General features: G+C 45.5%; 1 protein-coding gene across 1 annotated transcript in view; it reads left to right on the forward strand.

Annotated features, from left to right (window-relative positions):
• LOC117360428 (unconventional myosin-X-like) overlaps nucleotides 1–25,764 on the forward strand; it is a 483,786-nt gene that overhangs the window by 23,182 nt on the left and 434,840 nt on the right. Inside the window, exons 3-5 of the mRNA XM_033944140.1 lie at nucleotides 10,259–10,446; nucleotides 23,647–23,781; nucleotides 25,617–25,741. Coding sequence (XP_033800031.1) covers nucleotides 10,259–10,446; nucleotides 23,647–23,781; nucleotides 25,617–25,741 — 448 coding nt within the window. The remainder of the gene's footprint in view (nucleotides 1–10,258; nucleotides 10,447–23,646; nucleotides 23,782–25,616; nucleotides 25,742–25,764) is intronic.

Below are 25,764 nucleotides of genomic sequence, written 5' to 3' on the forward strand. Positions count from 1 at the left end.
TCCATGTATTTCCCCATCCTCCTATGTACCTGAAGCCTTCTTGATGACACCAGGCTCTGAGCCATCTATTAAAGTCCTCTGTGTTTTTCACTCTTTGCTCTCCCTTTCCATATGCAGGCAGTATTTCAGAAAAAGCTAAAGTCTTTACAAAAGGTTTCAAGCCCTCACCAAGCTCCCGAAAAGCTTTCTGTGCTGCAAGTGTGGAGTTGTTGGCCAGGTCATTTGTTCCCAGATGGATAACAACATCAGTGTTAAAATCCTTAGTTTCTTCCTTAATTATAGTCAGTATTTGCCTGGAACTCCTGGTAGCTGAGGATCCTGGAAGACATTTCACTATTTTGGTCTCCTCACCCTGTGTTCCAAGGTTAATGCCTCCGATGATGGAATCCCCCAACAGTAATAGTTTTCTGTTTTTGGCTTTTTTATTTGTACTTAGGGTGCGCTTGTTCTCTTGAGTTACCTTCATTGGTTCCAGTCCCACCTCCCTTCTGTTTTCTTGAGTATCGCAGTCAGTGTTCCCGCTAAGCTGCGCTGGCGTGCGCTGGCGCACAAAATATTAGGTCGCAGCGCACAAGTTTCTCGTCACAGCGCAGGACCGGCAAGATTGACTCATTTGAACTTCTGCAAGATCAGCATCGGAAGCGTGCGCTGGGCCGGAGAGATCTTGGGGAGCCTCCGACAGTGGCTTTCTCCCCTCTCTGCAGCTCTCCTTTACTTCCCAGCGCAGCGATTCACGAAGGCAGCCTCGGGGCTTTTGCTGAGTCGCGGCTGCCTCTGATGATGCAACTTCCTCTTTCCTCAGAGGCGGCGCGACACAACAAAGGACCCGAGGCTGCCTTCGTGAATCGCTGCGCTGGGAAGTAAGAAGAGCTGCTGGGAGGGGAGAAAACCACTATCAGTCTGGGAAGCTGCTGGGCAGGGGAAAAAAGGGACAGCTGCTACTGGAAAGGGAGAAGGAGAGATGCTTCTGGGAGGGGAGGAGGGAAAGGAATCTGGGAAGCTGCTGGGCCAGGAAAAAAAAGGGACAGCTGCTACTGGAGAGGGAGAAGGAGAAGGAGAGATGCATCTGGGAGGGGAGGAGGGAAAGGAATCTGGGAAGCTGCTGGGCCAGGAAAAAAAAGGACAGCTGCTACTGGAGAGGGAGAAGAAGGAGAGATGCTTCTGGGAGGGGAGGAGGGAAAGGAATCTGGGAAGCTGCTGGGCAAGGAAAAAAAGGGACAGCTGCTACTGGATAAGGAGAAGAAGGAGAGATGCTTCTGGGAGGGGAGGAGGGAAAGGAATCTGGGAAGCTGCTGGGCTAGGAAAAAAAGGGACAGCTGCTACTGGAGAGGGAGAAGGAGACGGAGAGATGCTTCTGGGAGGGGAGGAGGGAAAGGAATCTGGGAAGCTGCTGGGCCAGGAAAAAAAGGGACAGCTGCTACTGGATAAGGAGAAGGAGACGGAGAGATGCTTCTGGGAGGGGAGGAGGGAAAGGAATCTGGGAAGCTGCTGGGCCAGGAAAAAAAGGGACAGCTGCTACTGGAGAGGGAGAAGGAAACGGAGAGATGCTTCTGGGAGGGGAGGAGGGAAAGGAATCTGGGAAGCTGCTGGGCCAGGAAAAAAAGGGACAGCTGCTACTGGATAAGGAGAAGGAGACGGAGAGATGCTTCTGGGAGGGGAGGAGGGAAAGGAATCTGGGAAGCTGCTGGGCCAGGAAAAAAAGGGACAGCTGCTACTGGAGAGGGAGACGGAGAGATGCTGCTGGGAGGGGAGGAAGGGAAGAGAGTTACTGCTGGACAGGAGGCTGGGAGAAAGAAAGAAAGGGGGCAGGCAGGGAAACAGAAGGAAAGAAGAGAAACAGAAAAAAAGAAAGAAAGGTCAGGGAGAGAGGAAGAAAAAGTTGGGGGAGGGAATGAGGTGTGGAGGAGAGAAAGCATACAGGCTGATAGAAGGGAAGAAAGATTGGATGCACAGTCAGAAGAAGAAAGTGCAACCAGAAATCACCAGACAAGGTAGGAAAAATGATTTTATTTTAAATTTAGCAAAGTGGAGGCAGTAATACCACAGTTTTCAAAGGAATTTGCCCAAATAACTTAATAGTTAACTGGGTAAATTCCCAGAGATGAAAACTTCCCTTCACTTACTATGCACAGTTCTGAATTTATATCTGCTGTCTATATTTTACAATATGGTCCCCTTTTACTAAACCGCAATAGTGGTTTTTAGCGCAGGGAGCCTATGAGCGTCAAGAGCAGTGCTGGGCATTCAGCGCAGCTCCCTGCGCTAAAAACTGCTATTGTGGTTTAATAAAAAGGATGGAGGGTATATTTGTCTATTTTTGTATGCTATAAAAACCAAATACAGAGAGAGACTGAGAGCTGTTGACGAAGAGCTACGTGTGTGTCTTTCTTCCATTCCAGCCAGAATATCAGCTTTGTGTTCAGCCAAACAGGCCCAGGTTTCGCACTGAATAAAGTATTTTATAATTTTTATAATTTTTATTTCATAATAAAGTAATTATAAAATACTTTCTTTGTGTTTATTTGATTCCTATTCAAGAGAATTACTTTATATATAGTCAATATAGGCAGAGAGTTAAATTTTTTAACATTTTCTAATGGTGGTGTGCCTCGTGATTTTTTTCATGAAACAAGTGTGCCTTTGCCCAAAAAAGGTTGAAAAACACTGGTCTAGAAATTGAAAGCATCAAACGTATTGTCTTCTGGACTGTTTTTAATTTACAGTTTACACATATGGATGTAACAGACATAACTACATTTGTTGTAAAACATTTATTAAGATATCATTTCATCCCTACAATTTCTGTGTTCTTAAAAATATTATTTAACGTTATTTAATTTAGCGTGTAGGCCTAAAATTCCTTTGAATACCTCGTCCTCATGTATCAGCAACTTTGACAACATATTTATTTGGCTCATAACTTGCTGGCGCCCGATATTTTTAGCTCACAGTGAAAAAAGTTTGCTCACAACACCCGCCCGCTTAGAGGGAACACTGATATTCGCAGTGCACTAGTGGAGCGAAGGAATTCTGTAGAGGTAATATTAGTGAAGGTGGATGTTTCTGTGTTACATGTCGCAGTCTTCCTGAGCCTACTGTGACCCATTTATTCCTGGGCTGTTTTATTCTTTGAGGTAGAGGTGGTAAGTTGGTATGATTTTGTGGAGTGATGGAAGCTGCTTTAATTGTATTCAATTCCTGTTTAAGTTTGCAGAGCTCCTCCTTAATACTGGCAAGTTGAAGACAGATGGGGCAAGCCTTAAGCCTCCAAATAGTATGTCTTGGAATTAAAGCACCACAGTGATTGCATAGAATAAAGGTCATCTTGATTGGTTGTGAAGTGACTTGATTTGAGTAGTCCTGATTATATGGGTCTCTATATATGAATAGTGGTCCCTGGGGTTGGTGGGACTATAAGTCTTACCCTTATTCCTATGAAGGGAAAGGGAAAGAGGAAATAAGATTTAACAGAGGAAAGAGAAGGGTTTATTTTTTTTGTGCTTTTTTTTTTTTTTTTTAGTAAGAAATAGGGATGAGAAGAGAAATTAAGCAGATATAATGCTGAAAACCAGTGAAAAGAGCAGAATATGAAATGCTGAGTAACTTAGCTTTTAGAAGTTCACAGAGCAGCCTTGTTCACAGCAATGTCCCAAAGATAATGCAATTAACCTTAGAAGTAAAACAGAGCCCCTCCCTTCTCCACCTAATCAGCAGAAAACAATGGCTGAATACTAGTAAGACAGAAATATAGGCTCTATACCACCTAAAACACAGTATTTTAATCAAAAATGCAGGTTCTATCAGTGCTACCCTAAAACACAGGATTTATAACAGGATTTTCCCTACTTTCCCACAGGCACCAGGATTTAATTAGAGTTAACAAAGTCTTACCCTTTTTCCTATGAAGAGGAAGAGGAAATAAGATTTAACAGAGGAAAGAGAAGGGTTTATTTTTTATGCTTTTTTTTTTTAGTAAGAAATAGGGATGAGAAGAGAAATTAAGCAGATATAATGCTGAAAACCAGTGAAAAGAGCAGAATATGAAATGCTGAGTAACTTAGCTTTTAGAAATTCACAGGGCAGCCTTGTTCACAGCAATTGCCAGTCTATGGTTCTGAAATGGTTCCAACTTAGGTCAGTTCTGGACCCTAGGTCAGAGTTGGATATGTTTGTGTCATGGAGTATTGGAAAGTGCCCGTGGGGATTGGCAGGGGCAGTTATTGACGATCTTAATTTTTGTATCTTGGAATTGAAGAAGTCTGCTAGGGTGCTGGCTGTTAAGGTGGGTTCCTCCTGGGTGTCAGTGAGTGTCTTGAGGTTGTAGAGTTCATTGACCAGATTGAAAAGGTTTCTACTGTTAGATGTAAAGTTTCCTATTTTTTGGGCGTAGAAATATTTTCGTTTTTCCTTGGTGAGGTTTTTGTAGATTTTTACTTTTGATCTCCACACAACCCTGTGTTCCTGAGTACCAGATTTAGTCCATAATCTTTCTGACTTTCTTAGGTCCCTCTTTAGCAGTAGTAGCTCAGAATCAAACCATCCCTCTAGATTTGTGGTTCTAATTCTGCGGATTTTTAAGGGGGCAATTTTGTTTAGAATGTTAGTGCTGTCTTTAGTACAGGAGGGCATGAATTGATCTGTTTCTGTGTTCTGTTTTGTAATATTCTCGTAGTGGGACCAGAATTCTGTCGGGTCGATCTTACCTCTGGAAGTGTGAGTTTTATTATTTCTTGTTTTATTGTTTTTGTTAGTTTTTTGCTGGCAGTCAATAGTGAAGTTACATAGTCTATGGTCAGACCATAGGGAGTCTGACCAGTTATCTTCTTTCCAGTAGAATTTGGAGTAGGTTGGTTCTTTGGAGGAGAAAGTTACCAGGTCTAACTGATGACCTTTTTGATGGATTTTGGTTGGGGTGGTATGAAGTAGCCTAATTGGGAGATAAGTAACCAGAAATCTGATATTTCTGGTTGGTCTGTTTGCTCTAGGTGAATGTTGATATCTCCACATAGTAAGTTGTATGGGCTTGCTAATGAGTTGGTTATTAAAAATTCCACGAAGTCCTCCTTGGCTAGGTTTCATTTTTTTGGTGGGACATAAAACAGAATAGTTGTTAGAGAGGCTGTTAGGGATTTTGAAGTGAGCGATATTGATAATATCTCTATGTTGGGCGAGGATTCGGAGTTACGAACAGCGCAATTTAGGTGGTCTCTGAAGATTATTGCTAATCCTCCTCCCCTTCCCCAGGTTCTGGCTAGCGTTAGAATCTTGAAGCCTGGGGGAAGACAGTCTTTGATAATGATGTCGTTGTCTGATAATAGCCAGGTTTCTGTGAGTAGAAAAAAGTCTGGGTTTGTTTCATTCAGACAATCCTTGATCAGGATGGATTTGTTTCTCATCACTGACCCAGTGGAGGTAACTTCTTATGTTCTTAAGGAAGAAGTCAGCTAGTATTTGGGCATTTGGCTTGAAATTAATATCGGATAGACCTAATTTTGGAGATGTAGTCATGGTGCGCGCATTAAGCAAAAGAAAACCAATTGATATCAAAAAACTATTTCATGAGCATTGTGAGATTTTTTGCTTCAGCGATATTAAATTTATATTTATTGATTGCAACCCTCTAGGCAAAGATTGTTTTTCAGCTATTAGGTTTTTGGTAAACCAAGGCGAGGGATTGGTAGTTATTGTGTTGCCGTGGCACAGTGGGGCTATTGCGTCTAGTGTTTGTTCAATTGTATTGTTCCAATTAGTAAGCATTGTAGTAGGATCGTTTGAAGACATATTTAATCATTTGAAAGCTTTATTCCAGAACTGGTCTGTGTTTATGCTGCCTCTTGTTAGTGTTTGTTAATGGTATCCTTAGTAGATGCACTTTTCATGTACAATAAGTAGTGATCTGACTAGGGAACTGCAGTCCATTCTGTATTCATGATGGGGTGGTGGGGTTGGATGTTATTTAAAGGTGTGTGTTTTTTTGTGTGTGCAGAACCTGATGATTTTTGGTCTAGTTGACTATCAAGGAGAAATGTTTTGAAATTGGAGACACTAGCATTGTCTTGGGACTCTAGTGGAATATTTATGTCACCATAGAGAATTACTCTTGTATATTGGCAGGTGAGGTCTGAGATAATTTCTTTTAGTTTTGTGGTATTGAGTGACCATGATCCAGGAGGGCCATATACCAGCAGTATACCCACTGTGACGGGGCCAGGGGTAAGCCTAGCGCTGGCAACCCGGCTCCAGCCCCAGGCGCAAGTATTAGCGCTCTTTGGAGGACCACTCTAGGAAAATGCTTGAGTACCTGATTGTAAAAACCACTTAGATAACCTTGATAGGCGGTATATAAAAATCCTAATAAACTTGAAACTTGAAACTCTGGAATAAGAACAGCAGAGAAAAAGAAAAGGAAAAGAAACCTTCCACCAATAATTGCCAGTTCTAAGTTTTATTATCCAGTTCAGTTTGCACTGGTTCTGATACAGCCACATTGGCTGATGATGCTTGGAAAAGGTTTATCACAAACAAAGTTCTCCTTTTACAGCAAGTCCTTGCTTCATCAGGAAAGAAAAAAAACCCCAAAACATTTTCCTTTAAACCAGGGTTTCTGTCTCACAATTCAGCTGCCATGCTTTGCACAGTTCTTATGTACAAGAGCCCCTTGGGACCAGCCGGCCCTGGGCTTTAGCTCCACGTCTTTTGAGGCTTGGCCCAAATTATTGTATTGAGCACACTGATTCTTCAGGAAGTTCTCCCCACCTGACTACCTGAATTATAAATACCACCACTACCCTTCTGGGAACCATCCATCCTTGTTGTAATGGTGTAAGATTCCCCTCCCAAAAGGTCCCACTATCAGGGATATGCAATGTCAGGTCACTGAATCCACTCCGGGCTTTATTTCTCCTTCTAACACTAGTTGCATTAGCCCATCCCCCACTCATTATGCTTTGCTGGCATACAGGGATTCTGGATTAATTTCTACTATTAGGCAATCCTCATATTCACACATCAAACTCTCATTCTTTATACAGTACCACATAAGGACAGAAATGTTCCTTTTAAGTACTTTAGACCATTGTTCCCTTCCCCAACACAGTACCTTACTGACTCATGCTGCATTCAGACATATAGTCTAAGGCTTCTGGGCTGCAGTCCATTTCATTCCCCTCAGAAATATCTCCCTCTACCTCCATAAGAGATCCCTCACTCTCTGAGGCTATCCTCTGAAACAGCATTTGGTAAGCCCTACTCATGGAGCTTTTCCCTTCCAATTAATCTCTGCTTAGGAAGTAGAGTCTTATCAGCATGGGAGTGGGACTGGTGGTTTCTTAGCAGAGGCCTTCAGCTCCATGTTCTGTGAGGAACGTCCTTCCTCCAGGTTCCTGATTGCTTGTGGGTGTTTTAAGCTGCCTTTAATTTATTCTGGTGCTCTAGCCACATTTTGCCTCCACCCTTTCCTTAACCCTTGCTGTGTCAGATTATTAACAAATGGTTTATAAAAGGGATTATAGTGGCTTGAAACAGGGGTTCTATTCTTCTCTGCCATCTCTTCTCTGTTCTGCCCTGCCAGTCTGGTCTTAGCACTGGGAACAGAGTTAATGGGCAGCTTCCTTGGCTTAGGAATAGGCACATTTGCTTTAGTGGCAGGGTTTAAAGCAGGTTTTAAGCCAGCGACAAGAGCTTCCCTGTCACACCACATTGCAGGGATCAATTTGGAAAGAGGGAATGGTGAATATATTTACATTGGTGTGATATATTTCCCTGCTTCACAGACGGAAGAAATGGACAGAGATTTAACAGTAGACATTCAGAATATATTAAAAAAGGGGAAGTTTTAATAATAGGTGATTTTAACATGCCGGATATTGATTGGGGTATCCCTATTGCGGGGTCTTCGCAGTTGGTAATAGAACCCACGCGAGACGGGGTCATACTGGATTTGGTGCTTACAAATGGGAAAAGTGTTTCTGATCATCTGGCATCCAGTGATCACTGCATGGTATACAGTAGAGAGAGCACTCATTCAAAAGCAAAGGTTCTAGACTTTTTAAAAACTAATTTTTTTCACATGGGGAATCACGTCAAGGAATTGTCTGGATGGGAACATCTGGAAGAAGTGGACAGGAAACCATTTTGTAAGGAAAGTATGTATAAGTAAGATGAAAAGACTACAAAAGATTGCAGAAAGAGGAAGGCAGACAAAAATATTTGTAAAAGTTAAAAGAGGCTGGTTGAGTAGTCAGGAAAGCAAATGGATGAAAAAATAGCTGACACAGTAAAACGGGGAGACAAGACATTTTTTAGATATATCAGTGATAGGAAGAAGTGCAAAAGTGACATTGTGAGACTCAAAGATGAAGAGGAGAAATATGTAGAAGCTGATATAGAAAAGGCCGAATTGCTTAACAAATATTTATGTTCTGTGTTCACGGCTGAAGTGATGGGAGCGGGACAGCAGAAGACAAATGCGAATAGGGATGGACAGTTATGTTCGTGAGGAGCTAGTTAAAATAAAGGTAGACAAAGCGATTGGGCCAGATAGTGTACATCCAAGGGTGCTGAAGGAACTTAGAGAAATTCTGGTGGCTCCGCTGACTGACCTTTTCAATTTTCTCTAGAGTCAGGAGTGGTACTGGAGGACTGGAGAAGGGCACATGTGGTCCCTCTCCACAAAAGTAGAAGTAAGGAAGAAGTAGGGAATTAAAAACCAGTAAGTCTGACTTTTGTGGTAAGCAAATTAATGGAAATGCTTTTAAAACAGAGAATGGTGAAGTTTCTGGAATCCGTTGGCAACATGGATTCACTAGAGGTAGTTCTTGTCAGACAAACCTGATCAATTTCTTTGACTGGGTGACTAGAGAATTGGATAGAAGGAGTGCGCTAGATGTGGTGTATTTAGATTTTAGCAAAGCCTTTGTTAGTGTTCTACACAGGCATCTAATAAATAAACTGAGTGCCCTCGGGATGTGCCCCAAAGTGACAGGCTGGGTCAGGAACTAGTTGAGTGAAAGGCAACAGAGGGTAGTGGTCAATGGAAATCGCATGAGTTAAATTTATTTCATTTGAAAGAAAGCTCTGGAATGAGAGGGCATAGGATGAAGTTAAGAGGAATAATCTAAGGAAATACTTTTTTACAGAAAGGGTGATAGATGTGTGGAACAGTCTCCTGGAAGTGGTAGTGGAGTCAGAGACTGTGTCTGAATTGAAGAAAGCATGGGATCTCTTAGAGCAGTGGTTCCCAACCCTGTCCTGGAGGAACACCAGGCCAATCGGGTTTTCAGGCTAGCCCTAATGAATATGCATGGAGCAGATTTGCATGTCTCTCACTTCCATTATATGCAAATCTCTCTCATGCATATTCATTAGGGCTAGCCTGAAAACCCGATTGGCCTGGTGTTCCTCCAGGACAGGGTTGGGAACCACTGTCTTAGAGAGAGGAAGAGATAATGGTTACTGCGGATTGGCAGACTAGATGGGCCATTTAGGGTGTAGTCCGGTCACGGAAGTTCATGGGAATATTTCATTCCATTAAGGCAATGAGGGTAATAAGGATCACATGTCTATGCAATATTGCAGGGCCCCCCAAGGCGAACAGGTTTAAACGGAGATGTCAGAGTAACGATGTACCACCTATCTGGGCAGGGTTGGAGGCGGAGGATCGTGATTGATGCAACAATGGCAACAACAATGAATTTATACTGTGCAGAAAACAGGATGGCAATCTACTATATTCTGCTACGAAAGCTTGATGATTTTCATTAAGTTGCTAGGACTCGAATACGAGTCAATGGCACCTAACAGACAGATTTATCACCTAAACATTAACTACTCCAAACACTAATTCCAATTCTTTTTTTCCTAATTTGTCCCCTCTGAAATTCTAAACAAACTATAGATTGTAATTTCACTGACTATCTGCATATTGTAACTCGCTGATTGTCCAGCTCTCTTCGATGTGAACCGCCTAGAAGTCGCACGATTGTGGTGGTAAAGAAGAATAAAGTTGTTATTATTATTAACAACCTAACAATTGGCAAGCTAAAGAGGGCATATGAGCTTTGTCTTAATATTGTTTGGTTTTATAAGTGAATGACAACAGCACAGAGATGGCATCCTCAGGACACCTAATGGCATTCATTCCTTAATTTATCAGATCTAGTTTATTTTTTTGTTTTTTCTGATTATGAATGCTATATTGTAAAAAGCCGATCATTTTAGACAGCGTAAAATATAGCTCTGCTTCTCTCTTTTATTTTAGACAAACATTGGCTCCATTCTGGTGTCCATCAATCCGTATAAAGCCATTGCAGATCTTTACAGTTTGGAGGCTGTGGAACTATACAGAGTGCACCACCTGGGGGAGCTGCCCCCCCACATTTTTGCCATCGCCAATGAGTGTTACTGCTGCCTGTGGAAGCATCAGGATCGCCAGAGCATTCTTATCAGGTAGGGACTTTCAGTAATCACCACTAGGTAAAATACCTGCATGAGACACTGGAGTCCTTTCAAAAGTAGCATCCGAAAGGTGAGCACATGGTCATGGTAACCATTCCCAGAGTGGCAAGACAGTAAAGGGGAAATTCTATAACAGAGACGCCAACAGGCGCATACTTTGAACAGATTAGCACACTTAATGAGGGTGTATGCCAGTATGCCACGCTGACACAGTGCGTGTTTGCAAGGGGTGTATACACAGGGGGGCCCATGGGCAGGGAAGAGGTGGGCTCCCACTTTTATGCACAACTTACTGAATACTATAAATTAGGTGCTTATGTGCTGTGCTGAGGCACTTCACACTTAGACCAGCTCTATGACTGGCACATTAAAACTCAGGCTAGTTTTCGATAGAGCAAACTAAGCTCCGTCATTCATCTCCAATACAGGAATTCAATGTGTGGCCTGTTGTAAGGTTGGCCCTTTAATGTTCTAACCATGTGTCTTTCCACATACACATGCAAACACCAAAATCCCGCCCAAGTGCTACTCTGTAAATAGCTGTTCCACTTGCAATCTGTGGGTGTGCACACAGTCAGACTTTGAGCAGAAGATGGCTGGAGCTCCACACTTAGATACTTTCACTACACCTAAAACCATCTGTACATATTCTATAAGGGAAACACATATGAGGGTATAAGCAGATACAAAAAGATAAACAGGAGAAACTGCCTTGAGGGGCACAAAAACAACAATAAAGGAGACCAGATGGTGCTCAATCCTTTTATTACTAAAACAGACTCGACATGATCGTGTTTCGGCCTCAAAAGGTCTGCCTCAGGAGTCTTGGTGTTAATTGATAAAACCATAGATGTATAAATCCATATGTCTAAGTATTACAATAAGAACCCTTTTAAAACAGCAAAGTAATGGCTGGCAGTGAGTATGCAAATGTCGAGTCTGTTTTATGAATAAAAGGATTGAGCCCCATCTGGTCTCCTTCGTTGTGGTTTTCGTATATTAGCAGGTCCATCACTGTTCTTTAAAGGGAAGGAGGCTTCTCTTTTCTTTATAGTATAAGCTCTGGACGTCCTATTCTCTATGTATTGTGATCAAATTGCCTTTTCTGTATAGCATGGAAAAAGGCTGGCGCCCATACTACACGCTAACTGCACTGCAGATAACATTGTGGGCTGGGTTTCCTTTATAGAATCCCGTCAAGCAACGCCTAGGCATGCTTAGGCATCACTAGGCGTCCTAGAGGTAGGTTTGACTTGGCCTAATTTACTGGCACCTAGCAATGCCTAAGTCAACCACACCATACCTATTCGTTGCCACTAACCATGCCTACTTCTCAGATAAGTGTATTAAGCATCGGAGGGCATCTCTCTTGAGGCGTTGCTAAGTGTCTGAAGAGTTCCGCCTGATTGGCTGAAAACTGGCATAATCAATTGTCATGCTAATTGAGCCAATTAAATAAAAAGCTATGTGCAGGAGTCGCTAGGGGTCCTTGATTAGGGCCCCTAGCGGAGTCAAATGGAGGCATCCTATAGAGAATCAGGCCCTTAGGGCCAAATTCTATAAATGATGCCTAGATCAGGCCTACTGGTGCCTAACTTGATTGCATTAATTGTCTTTAATTGGTGCAGTAATTGAACATACTACTTAAAACTGATTAAAAACACATTTAAAAAAGTACACGCCTAGGCACAATATATTTTTCTGCTGCTGATCACGGTTCATTTTCTTTACTCATTTATTTCATGCTGTTACCATTGGGTATTCTTTACTCTTCACATGACTCACTTATTACTGGTAGCATCATGTCCTTAGCCACCATATCTCACACATTTCCCCCCCCTTTATTCCTCAATAGGACCTCTGAGGAAGGAGTGTTTCTCCGAAACACGGACTGTGTTGAGTCCGTACTCCATGTATATGAGAGCCATTTTTATACATTATCATTTTGTATAGACTTTTAATAAAGATTCCTGCACCTTGTACATTCCATTCTGCAGTCCTTTCTTTGTTTTTGGTGTTCACCTTTTACTGCAGACCCATTGGATTTTTCTGTTTGGCCTAAATGTCATTGACATGCAGCCAGTGTCGTTTTTCTAGGTGTCGGCTGATTTAGGCATCGTTTACAGAATCCAGGCCTTAATTCCTTCTGAAAATAAACAGCTGGGAAACTGGCCAGTGACTTCAAATATTGGTGAAATGTAAAGATCTGGGGTACTGGCTAATAACCTGCAATATTGGTAAAAACTAAGGAATTGATATTCAGCATGGTTTAACTGAGCCGGAGAAGCTTCTGTGCAGAGCAGATGAAGAAGTTATGTGGCCACCAGTGACATTCACTCATTGCCAATAAAATGCAGTCCTTTCTCTGCCTGGTTAGATATGCAGGCCCCATCATGGAATTTCAGCTGGTGCCCACTTAATTTCCAGTTATGCTGAAAACTCAGATATTGCAGTTGTTAATTATCATCAGCATCCATGTTAACATACCACTTACTGTGCCCCTTCATGGGCATCTTTGGGGTCAACTTAAGTCCTCAAAGGCTTGATTTATATTAGATTTACTTGTAACTCTTGTTTAATATCTTTTAATTGCAAGATGAAGTAGGCTGGGTTTTGGGGTTTTTTTGTGATTTTTTAAGGTCTTTTTCAAAATGGAGTAAAGGATAGCGGTTGTTTGCACAATCTTGTTACTCCTTAATTCCAGGTCCACTAAAACATTCCAGAATTACAAAAATATGTAAACTTATCTTAATGAAAGCCTTCAATTTATCCAGTAGTCTTAGCACCATTAGTGAAAGGTTTTGAAAGACCTGGAGTTATAGGAGGTCTTTTAGGCCTGATTCTCATGAGTTCCATGAACCACATGGAACTCAAAATTGACAAATAAGCTTGGCACGGTGATCGATTATGCTAGTAAAAGCCCACTGGTGCCTAATGACGCCTATCTGAAAAGTGAGTGTGGTTAGGGGCAGAGAATAGGCATGGTATGACTTTGGTGCTGGCCTAATTTCAGTTTCACGTTCTGTCACATTGATCTCTTGCCAAACACTCTATTAAAACAGCATCCTTTAGCAATTCTTCATTAGGTTATTGTATTTATGGATTCTATATTACACACTGTAGTTTTCTTGACTGATTTGGAAAGGATAATGCTTTAATTTTGCTGTCAGTTAACCCTCCTCCCCATTATTTTTTTCTTTATTTGTTCTTTCCTTTATAAATTGAGTGGCTTGCAGATTAATCTGTGGGCTTATAACACTGGATGAGCCAGCAAAGATTGGATTGGGGGGAAAGGGTTAATTAATATTAGCAGGAAAGTAGAAGAATGGTAGTGGGTTGTTAGGCAAGTTAGGTAAGGGGAGGGGTGTTGAAGTAAGAGGTTTAGAGATAGGTAGGAGGGAGAATGAGGATTGGCTGGGGAAGGGGCTCTGAGATTGGAGGAATTTTGTGAAGAGAATTTGGCGGGCAGTGGAGCATTAAGGGTGTGAAGGGAGTGTGGGAAGGTTAGGGTTGGTGGGGAAAATTGTCTCGCTCTTCCCTTCCCTCTTTTTGGGGTCCTCTCTTTGGCGGATTTTGTTTTTTCTTTGGGTGTGGGGTTGGGTTGGTCGCAGTTTTGTTGGCGGAAAAAATGCTATGTTGGGGAAACAATTTTGGATCAGTGTGGCTATGCAACAGATTTGATGACTAATTTTTGTAACTGCTCATGTGCGATACTGCCATGGGTGGCGGCTGGACTCTGCGGCACCGCAAGTCTTGCTCTAAAGGAATTGGGGAATGGGGGAGAATTTTGGAAGAGGAGCTAGTTCGACACCAAGTAGCTCCAGAGTTTTGAGAATAAGCTACACTGTTTTTTGAAAATGTTCATAAGTTGATTTTATTAAGGTTTGTTCTTAATGAAAATAAAGCTGCGGCCCATATTTTGCCATTATATCTGAGTTGGTATATTTATTGTGAACAATCTGAGCGTGGTGCGAATTCCAGTGTTATAGTTCTTCCCTTTTTTTCATCTTTTTTTCAAATTTTGTACGTCCGATGTGGTTTTAATTTTTACTAATTAATCCCCAGTAATGTTACATATTTTGCTCTTAATCTTTTATTTTGTATTATTGTATGCTTATTATATTATCTTATTGTACTTAAGAACATAAGCCTCCGCTGGGTCAGACATAAGGTCCATCGTGCCCAGCAGTCCGCTCACGCGGCGGCCCATCAGGTCCAGGACCTGTATACCCTTCTCCCTCTGTATTCGCGGGGAATAGGGGCAGAGCCGGACCGCGAATGGTGAAATACCGCAAATATATTCTGGTCCGGCTCTGACCCACCCCCGCCTCCCTCCTGCCTTCCACCTGGCATCCCGGCCTTACCTGGTGGTCTAACGGGCTTTCGGAGCAGGAGCAATCTTCCTACGCTCCTGCCCCGTGCAGATCGCCAATAGGAAATAGCTGCCATGAGTTCCCATAGTCTCTCGAGACTACGACGGGAACTCCCCACAGCAATTTCCTATTGGCGATCTGCACGGGGCAGGAGCGTAGGAAGATCGCTCCTGCCCCGAAAGCCCGCTAGACCTCCAGGTAAGGCCGGGACGCCAGGGGGAAGGCTAAACTGTGGGTATTTTTTCTTTTTTCCCCCTCCCCCAAAAATCGTGAATATGTGATATCGCGATTGCTGAAACCGTGAATGGGGAGGGGGAAGTGTAGTAATCCTCTATCTGTACCCTTCTATCCCCTTTTCCAGCAGGAAATTGTCCAATCCTTTCTTGAACCCCAGTACCGTACTCTGCCCTATCACACCCTCTGGAAGCGCATTCCAGGTGTCCATCACACGTTGGGTAAAGAAGAACTTTGGATTTTGGATTAAGCAGTATAAGAAAATTTTAATAAACCTTGAAACCTTCTACTCATTGTCTTATTGCTATTATACCATTTTTTTTGACAAATTAGCTGAATCTGTGGTTGCTAAACAATTGACAGATTTCTTTGAAAAATATTGAATCTTAGAAGCATTTCAACATGAGGTTGGAAGCAAACACTGTTACTTTCCATGCTTACACTAATAAGGAAGATCAAACAGTACTGTTACAATTTGACTTATCTGCCGCCTTGGACATGGTCAATCACAGAACCATCTTTTGGTCAGTCTTGGTGAATATGATATCGGGGGAACTGTTCTTGGGTGGTTTACAAAATTTGTGGTCAATCACTCTTATGCTGTAAAAAGAGAAGCTGAGCCTGGTGAGCACGTGGCTACGTGCGGCTAGAGGAGAGCGCTAGCAGAGGGCAGAGCGGAGGAGACAGTGAGGCCGGTGCAGGGAGGAGAACGAACCGGAGAGAGGGCTAGCAGGGCGAGAGAGGAGGGAGCAGGCAGCGGAGGAGAGAGTGTAGGCAGAGCGGAGGAGGCAGTGAAGCGGAGAGAGGAACTGAGTAGCGAAGCAGACCGGGAGAGAGGCAGACGGTACAAGGAGAGGGGAAGAGGCGAGAGTTAGCTCCACCTACCCCCGACGTCACCAGACTAACTCCAAACATAAAAGGGGAGGAGCCAACGAAGGAATCCACAGCGCTGGGCCAGCCAAGGAGTTGCAGGGCGAGCTGGCTACGTGCGGCTAGAGGAGAGCGCTAGCAGAGGGCAGAGCGGAGGAGACAGCGAGGCCGGTGCAGGGAGGAGAACGAACCGGAGAGAGGGCTAGCAGGGCGAGAGAGGAGGGAGCAGGCAGCGGAGGAGAGAGTGGAGGCAGAGCGGAGGAGGCAGTGAAGCGGAGAGAGGAACTGAGTAGCCGAGCAGACCAGGAGAGAGGCAGATGGTACACGGAGAGGGGAAGAGGCGAGAGTTAGCTCCGCCTACCCCCCGACGTCACCAGACTAACTCCCCCCCATAAAAGGGGAGGAGCCAACGAAGGAATCCACAGCGCTGGGCCAGCCAAGGAGTTGCAGGGCGAGCTGAGCCTGGCGAGCACGTGGCTACGTGCTGCTAGAGGAGAGCGCTAGCAGAGGGCAGAGTGGAGGAGACAGCGAGGCCGGTGCAGGGAGGAGAACGAACCGGAGGGAGGGCTAGCAGGGCGAGAGAGGAGGGAGCAGGCAGCGGAGGAGAGAGTGGAGGCAGAGCGGAGGAGGCAGTGAAGCGGAGAGAGGAACTGAGTAGCAGAGCAGACCGGGAGAGAGGCAGATGGTACACGGAGAGGGGAAGAGGCGAGAGTTAGCTCCGCCTACCCCCCGACGTCACCAGACTAACTCCCCCCATAAAAGGGGAGGAGCCAACGGCGCGCAGCCGTTCGGCACGCGGCGAAGGCGAGCGGAAAAGGCACTTGCCTTAGCGAGAGCGCCTTTGCGAAGGAGCCTTGCGAGGGAGCCAGAAACGCCAAGTAATTCACTTCTTTTCTCTTTTTCTCTTTCTCTTTTTCTCTTTTCTCTTTTCTCTCTCTCTTACCCACAGCAGGAGCACACCAGCACTTCATGAGAGCGATGGAGGACCCAGGATCCCAGAGGTACTTTCCGGTATACTGCACAGAGTGAAATATGTACGACTACCTCCCCTTGGGAAGGCGGGAGTACATATGCAGTCGGTGTCAGGAACTGGAAAGCCTGAGGATGGAGGTCGGCAGTTTGAGGGCCAGGGTCCAGGAACTGGAGGGACTGGAGGGACTGCGCACCACAGAGGAGACGAGCTGGTCAACCAAGGACACAGACGGAGCAGGCCCCATTGTGGACCAGGTGAGGGACCTCGAGAGATTCATCGATGAGGCCTATAGGAAGGTGGAGGACCAGGACCAGCAGCTGCACAGACGGATGTCGGCAGACGAGACCCAAGATCCACAAGGCGAAACCAGGGAAGGACCTAGCGGAGGAACCATGCAAGAGGAGGAGACCGCGACTCACCGGGACCCCGAGGGAGAGACGCCGCACTACACCAAGGACACGGACCTGAGACAGAGAAGGTTGCTGAGGAAAGGGAAGTCTGCTATTGTGGTGGGAGACTCGATCTTGAGAGAGGTAGATAGTCACGTAGCTGGAGGAAGGGAGGACCGGCTAGTGACTTGTCTCCCAGGGGCCAAGACACGAGACATCACTGATAGGATCAAGCGGATCCTGGATGGAGCAGAGACAGAGGAGACTGCGGTGATAATCCACGTCGGAACGAATGATGTGAGCCGGAGGAACTTCAGCATGGCCACACTGACTGACCAGTTCAGGGTCCTGGGACGAAAGCTGAAGCGGAGTACCCGGAGGATTGCATTCTCAGAGATCCTGCCTGTACCGAGAGCAGATGCAAAGAGACAAGCAGACCTCCAGGCTGTGAATACATGGTTGAGGAGATGGTGCCTGGAGGAGGGCTTCCACTTTGTGAGGAACTGGACGTCCTTCTGGGGAAAGAGTAAACTCTACCGGCGGGACGGCCTGCACCTGAGCACAGCGGGAACTAGACTACTGGCAGCCAATGTGAGAAAGGAGATCGAGAGGGCTTTAAACTGAGGAGAGGGGGAAAGCCGACAGCTGATCTGATGTTGACGCTTCGGACAACGGTATCCAGAACAGATGCTGAACGGGATGACTGCAAGGAGGAAGCAGAGAGACAAGTGGATCTTATGATCAGACAGCGAGGGAAACATCAGGTAAAGGGAGCTTGCTGGGAGGAGACTAAGGGGCATGGAGACACAGGGGGACTGGGTGGCACGAGGGCGAAAGCTGAGGGCAATATAGGGGTGCCACAAGGCGAAGGGGATCAAAATGAGGCTCAAGGGATGATAGCCCAAGAGGGGGCAGGTAAGGCTAGAAAACCCAGAGGAAAAGCGGGGAAGTGGGGTGGCAGGAAAGTGGGGAAGCCGAAAGCTACGAGGGTAAAGGCTGATGGCAAAGCAGAAGCACAGGAAACAGGAGAACTGCCCAAAATTCAAGGGGAGGTGGCCCAGGTAAATGCGGAGATGGAGGAAAAATGACGGGACCTGCGGTGCTTATACGCAAATGCAAGAAGCCTCATGGCCAAGATGGGTGAACTAGAGGTCATGGCCAAGGGGGAGGACCTGGATATAATTGGAATTACAGAAACATGGTGGACAGAGGAGAATCAATGGGATGTGGCGCTGCCGGGGTACAAGCTCTACAGGAGGGACAGGACCCACAAAAAGGGGGGAGGCATAGCAATATATATAAAGGACTCTATCTACTCGGTTGGGATGGATATGGCAACGAAGGCAGAGGGGCTGGAATCACTATGGATCAAATTGCCGGGAAACAAGGGTGCAGGCATAAAACTGGGGCTGTACTATCGCCCACCTGGTACGCCAGAAGGAGTCGGACACGACTTGGAAACTGAACTGAGACAGGAATGCGGGACTGGAAGTGTAACAGTGATGGGGGACTTCAACTACCCGGGGATAGACTGGAGTACGGGTCACTCCAACTGCACTAGGGAAACAGGATTTGTAGAAGCTGTGAGGGACTGCTTCATGGAGCAACTAGTCAGGGAACCGACGCGAGGGGGTGCTACTCTTGACCTCATCCTAAACGGATTAGGGGGACCTGCAAGAGAGGTAGAAGTGGGAGGACCACTAGGCAACAGTGACCACAACACGATCAGATTCACATTAGAAAGGGGGACACCCATAGTAAGGAGGACCGCAACAACTGCGCTCAACTTCAGTAAAGGGAACTATGTTGCTATGAGGAAAATGGTGGGGAGGAAGCTCAGAAACATCTTTAGGATGGAGACTGTAGGAAGCGCCTGGACCCTATTCAGGGACACCCTACAGGAAGCACAAAGAATGTACGTCCCCAGTTTCAGGAAAGGCTACAAGAACAAGCGGTCAAAGGACCCGGTTTGGATGTCAACAGAAGTAAAGAGGGCAATAAATGACAAAAAAGTATCCTTCCGGAGATGGAAAAAGGACCCAACGGAGGAAAATCACCAGGCGCACAGGAAATGCCAAAAGGAATGCCACCGAGAGGTTAGAAAAGCAAAAGGGAAATACGAAGAGGGGCTGGCCAGGGAGGCGAAAAACTTCAAGGCATTCTTCAGTTACATTAAGGGGAAGCGACCAGCGAGAGAGGAGGTGGGGCCGTTGGACGATGGGGATAGGAAGGGAGTGATTAAGGAGGATAAAGAGGTAACTGAGAGGTTGAACACATTCTTCTCGTCAGTTTTCACGAGAGAAGACACATCTAATATACCGGACTCAGAGGAGATCATGAGTGGGGAACAGGCTGAAAAATTGGAGCACATAGAGGTAAGTAAGGAGGATGTCCTCAAACAGATAGACAGGCTAAAAGCGGCAAATCACCGGTCCCAGACGGGATCCACCCAAGGGTTCTGAAGGAACTAAGACAAGAAATAGCGGGCACAATCCAACATGTTTGCAACCTATCATTGAAAACTGGAGAGGTACCAGAGGACTGGAAATTGGTGAATGTCACACCCATCTTCAAGAAGGGATCGAGGGGTGACCCCGGGAACTACAGGCCGGTGAGCCTGACTTCAATAATAGGGAAAATGGTGGAAGCTATGATCAAGGACGGCATTTGCGAGCACATCGAGAGAAATGGCCTATTGAGAACAAGCCAGCACGGATTCTGTAAGGGAAGGTCATGCCTAACGAACCTTCTGTACTTCTTTGAGGGAATAAGCAGTCGGGTGGACAATGGTGAACCCATAGACATCATTTACCTCGATTTTCAAAAGGCTTTCGACAAGGTGCCACATGAAAGGCTGCTTAGGAAGCTGTGGAACCACGGGGTGGGAGGGGATGTGCACAGATGGATCAAGCACTTGTTGTCGGGTAGACTGCAGAGGGTCGGAGTAAAGGGCCAATATTCTGACTGGCGGGGAGTCACGAGCGGTGTGCCACAGGGATCGGTGCTGGGGCCGTTACTCTTCAACATATTCATCAATGACCTAGAAAAGGAGGCAAAGTGCGAGGTTATAAAATTTGAAGACGATACCAAACTGTGCGGCAGAGTTAGGTCCAGGGAGGAGTGTGAGGACCTGCAAAGGGACCTGGACAAGCTGGAAGACTGGGCAAACAAATGGCAAATGCGCTTTAACGTGGAAAAATGTAAGGTCATGCATATAGGGAAAAAGAATCCGTTGTTCAACTACAAATTGGGGGGGGGGCATTGTTGGGAGACAGCGGTCTTGAGAGGGACTTGGGTGTGCTGGTGGATGCATCACTGAAGCCATCTGCACAGTGCGCAGCAGCCTCAAAAAAAGTCAACAGGATGCTGGGCATTATAAAGAGGGGCATAACAACCAGGACGCGGGAAGTCATCATGCCATTGTATTGAGCGATGGTGCGTCCACGTCTGGAATACTGCGTTCAATATTGGTCGCCGTACTTCAAGAAGGACATGGCGGTACTTGAGAGGGTCCAAAGGAGAGCAACCAAACTGGTAAGAGGGCTGGAACACTGCCCATACGCCGAGAGGTTGGATAGGCTGGGGCTCTTCTCTCTGGAGAAAAGGAGGCTCAGGGGAGATATGATAGAGACCTTCAAGATCATGAGGGGCATAGAGAGGGTGGATAGGGACAGATTCTTCAGACTGAAGGGGACAACAGGTACGAGGGGGCATTCGGAGAAACTGAAGGGAGATAGGTTCAAAACAAATGCAAGGAAGTTTTTTTTCACCCAAAGGGTTGTGGACACTTGGAATGCGCTACCGGAGGAAGTGATCAGGCAGAGTACGGTACAAGGATTCAAACAGGGATTGGACGGATTCCTGAGGGATAAAGGGATCGTGGGATACTGAGAGAGGTGCTGGGATGTATCACAGGTATAGAAAGCTAACCAGGTAATAAGTATAGAAAGCCAACCAGGTCGTGTATGTGCAAGACTGGAGGGTTAGGACTTCAATGAGAAACCAAGGTGGCAAGGGGACCCCTTCTGGAGATTCAGACAGGTCGTGACCTGTTTGGGCCGCCGCGGGAGCGGACTGCTGGGCAGGATGGACCTATGGTCTGACCCAGCGGAGGCACTGCTTATGTTCTTATGTTCTTATGTTCATGTGTGGTGTACTCAGGGCTCCCACGTACCCCTATTTTATTTAACATCTTTATGTGTTCTTTGAAATCTGTTGTTTTGGATAAGGAGAAATACTTTTAGGGTTCCTTTTACTAAGGTGCGCTAGCATTTTTAGCGCACGCAGGATATTACCATGCGCTACACCACGCACTACGTGGCTAGAACTAATGCCAGCTCAATGCTGGCGTTAAGGTCTAGCGTGAGCTATTCCGCGTGTTACATAAGAAGTTGCCTCCGCTGGGGCAGACCAGAGGTCCATCCTGCCCAGTGGTCAGCTCTCGCGGCGGCCCATCAGGCCTAATTGCCTGAACAGTGTCCCTGACTAATTTTGTAACTGCCTCTAATCCTATCCCTAATATCTACCTCTACTTCTATCTGTACCCCTCAATCTCTTTGTCTTCCAGGTACCTGTCCAGACCCTCTTTGAAGCCCTGTATTGTGCTCCTGCTTATCACATCCTCCGGTAGCGCGTTCCATGTATCCACCACCCTCTGAGTGAAGAAGAACTTCCTGGCGTTTGTTCTAAACCTTTCCCCTTTCAATTTCTCTGAGTGCCCCCTTGTACTTGTGGTTCCCTGGTGTTAATGCTCTAACGCAGCTTAGTAAAAGGAGTCCTTAATCTTATGCAAATTTTTTTTTTTTCACTTTTACAATCAAAGATACTGAATTGTATTACTAAGATTGAATTGTGGTCACACCCAAATTGGTTAAAATTGAATCCAGCTAAGACTACGATTCTTTGTTGGCTACCGGTCCATCAGCCTTTTCTTCAATTTTTTTGAGTAGCAAGGATACCTTGGCTTTGGTTAATGCTTCTAAAGTTCTAGGTTTTACACTTGATATGCCTTAACTTGTGAAGCCCAAATTAAATAAGAAATGCTTCTTTACGTTAAAACAACTGAAGGCAATTTGCCTTTATTTTTATGAGGTCCGATTTGTAGTGGATAATTTAGAACATAAGAACATATGCATTTGATGAAGAATCTACAACTTCTGCAGAATATGGCAGTAAAGACATGGGTGAAGCCACTACTTGCCCTAGATCGGTAGCTTGGAATGTTGCTACTCCTTGAGTTTTGGCCAGGTACTAGTGACCTGGATTGGCCACCGTGAGAACAGGCTACTGGGCTTGATGGACCATTGGTCTGACCCAGTAAGGCTATTCTTATATTCCTAAGTTAATTGGCTCCCTATCAAAATGCGTATAAAGTAGAAACTGGAGTATTTGTTGTTTCAACTGTGATATGGTCAAAGCTGAAGGTCTGAGTGACCTAATTCAGTATCCTCCATTTAGAGAACAATCTAGGTGGCGAACTACTCATATAATGTTCTTCTTTTAAAGCTGTATGATATAAAAAGATTTTTGTGTTGTTATTTTTCTATAAGGTAGTTGAAACATGGACTAATCTCTTGCTACTAGATGGCAGCCTTTTTTTGGGTCAAATTTTCTAGATGGTTTTCCCTACTATTCCCTTCTTTTCTATCGGATCTCATTTTTTACTGTTTTAACTCCCCCCTTACATGCATTTCCTTCCCTAACTTTCTCACAATTATACTACAGCTTGCTCTCATCTGCTCTCACACACTGCTCACCTCCTCCTTCCTTTATCTTCTACTTCATTTCTCTTTTCTTTTTCTGCTTCTTTCCACAGTTTTTGCTCTCCTCCATTTGTTTCTCCCTTATTTTCGGCTCTATGTCTTCCTCCTCCCCTTTTCCTAATCCCACTATCCTTCACCTCTCCCTCATCCCTTTCTTCTTCGGGCTAGCATCCCTTCCATACGGTCCTGAATAGTGCCACCCACTGGATCTGAGAACTAGCAGTGCCTGTTTCTGCAGGACCTCCTCAATCTCTAAGTGTTCACAGCAAGACACTGTACAACAGCACATCTTATTCAAGAAAGTCAGGCTTGTGAAGAGAGGAGCCGCAAAATTCATTGCTTCTATTGTTCCATGCAACTGACAGGCAGGGCTGTCCATTGACCCAAAGGCTTCAGTTGAAAAACCCCAGGGCAGGTACTAGCAGAAAAAAAGCCCTTTGTTTGGGGTGGCAAACTATTTTTTAAAAGATCACATTTGCCACTCCACGGGGATGCTTCTGCTTCTGTGTAACTAAGTTCTCCTGGACCACTATTCATGGCATTTCCCGAGCCTCTTTATCTCCTTTCTCTTCTTGTGTTTATATTCCCAGTGGGGAAAGTGGAGCTGGTAAAACAGAAAGCACCAAATTGCTCTTGAAGTTCTTCTCAGTCATGGGCCAGAGCTCATGTGGAGCTCCCACAGCGGAGAAGACCACCCGTGTGGAGGATGCTGTTATGGAGAGCAGGTATCCAGAGGAAAGAGGTGAAGGTGACCCACTATAGGGATGAGATGGAAGAGTAATGTTCTCTGGTACTTCCTCTTACAACTATTAAGTTGAGGACATAGGAGTCTTGTCTTTTTGTGGTTGTATGAAAATCCAGGCTGGAGAAATCCTAAAAACTGGGCGGCAATGAGATATAAAGGTGTGCAGTTCTGTGTAAGATAGTTTTGGAATAGGTACTGTATGTGAACTTGAGGATGCATTGTGGGAGGGATTGCCTTAGATGAACCTTCAGCCTTGTGCTCCTGATTAAGGAGGCTCATGGACCTACACTCCTCCCCTCTCCCTCCACATAGTTCAGCATCTCTCGTTTCCATCTATATCCCACCCCAGGTGGCCAGCAACTCTTACTCCAATTGGCCAGGTTCTCATCCCCTCTTCCCTTCCCTACTCCCACTCCATACCCAGCATCTTCCTCCCCTCCCCCAATATCTGTCTTAACTCCTTCAGCACCAACTCCAAATTTAAAAAGTGAGTCCTAAAAGTATAGGCCCGTGCTGAATCGCCACCATATCCTCCATCTCTCCAAAAGGAAATCTGCCTCGGAGGAGGGCTGGATAAGGCAGCAGTTAAGCACAAGCCTGTTATTAAGCAGGAATCGATCTTTTTGTGGCTTTGGGGCTGGTGCATTAGGACATGGGGTGGGGACAGTGGTGGTAGGGTTAAGGCTCTTATCATTCTGGCCCCTCACTGCTGCCGCTCTAGGCAGACACCTAGGCTGCCAGGGCCTTTGCCAGCCCTTGCAGTGAGTGCAAGTGTGTGGGTTTGGGGGTGCACTGTCCTGCACAGTTTTAGATTAGTGGACTGAATGACTTTGTGGGTGTTTGGTGAACTGTAGTGGATGAGTGTGTGGTTTTAGGGGGTTTGGGGTCCACTGTAATGGATGTATGTGGGTTTTCTGTGTACTGTAATGAATAAGAGTGTGTTTTTGGTGTACTGTAATGGGTCAGTTTCCAGAAACGTTTCCACTATTCAAGAATGAAAGCCCTGAATGAGAAAGAGTCTAGACACTGATAAGAACAAGCCAAAATATGCTAGTGCGGGGATTTCTGTTTTAAGTCTTCCTGCCTGCATTTTACAGATTTGCACCTCCTGAGCTGCTTTTTCAAGACTCCTCCATTTGCCTCAGCTGCTGCTTTCCTTATGTTATTCTGAGGATGCAGGTGGGTAAGGAAAATGGTCTTGTCTGCAGGGGAAGAACCTGTTTGAAAACTGCCCATCCTGAACACCTGCACTTTACCTTAGGGTAGGGTCATGGAAAAGACTAAAGCAAGGCAGGGCATCTTTGTACTTTAGGAAGAGTCAGTGCCTGTATATCAGCTGTGTGGTTCCATTTAAGCATGTAACTGCATGTATGTTAGGTATGCGGTCAGTGGTGTAGGGAAGGTAGGAGGCTTCCAGGGCCTTCCTTGCCGTGCACACCGTCCCTTCCCCCGTAAGTCTTTAATTCTTTGCTGGCACAAGCTGCTGCTCACGCCGACCTCAACTCTCCCTCTGATGTCACTTCCTGGCCTGCAACCAGGAAGTGACTTCAGAGGGAGCGTCAAGGCTGGCGCAAGCAGCAGGTTGAAGATCTGCTCGTGCATGCAAATAGCTGAAGAGTTACGGAGAGGAGGAGACCCAACCAAGATGGTGCCTGGGACAGTCCACCCCCTGCCCCTTACTCCGCTACTGTATGTGCTTCTGTGTAGGCATGCATTCTGTTGAGTGTGTGTGCCTTTGCTGTCATTCTGCCTATGTCTAGATTGGCTTTGTTGGACACAATCTTAGTAGCATAATGATTGTATGTTTTTCTCCAGCCCTATCCTGGAGGCCTTCGGAAATGCCAAGACAGTTTATAACAATAATTCCAGTCGCTTTGGGAAGTTTATCCTGCTGCACTTCTCCCAGCTTGGACACATTCAGGGAGGACGAATTATCCACTGTATCCTTCTCTCCTGAAGCTGG

Source organism: Geotrypetes seraphini, chromosome 5, assembly GCF_902459505.1.
Source record: "Geotrypetes seraphini chromosome 5, aGeoSer1.1, whole genome shotgun sequence".
Taxonomy (NCBI): Eukaryota; Metazoa; Chordata; class Amphibia; order Gymnophiona; family Dermophiidae; genus Geotrypetes; species Geotrypetes seraphini.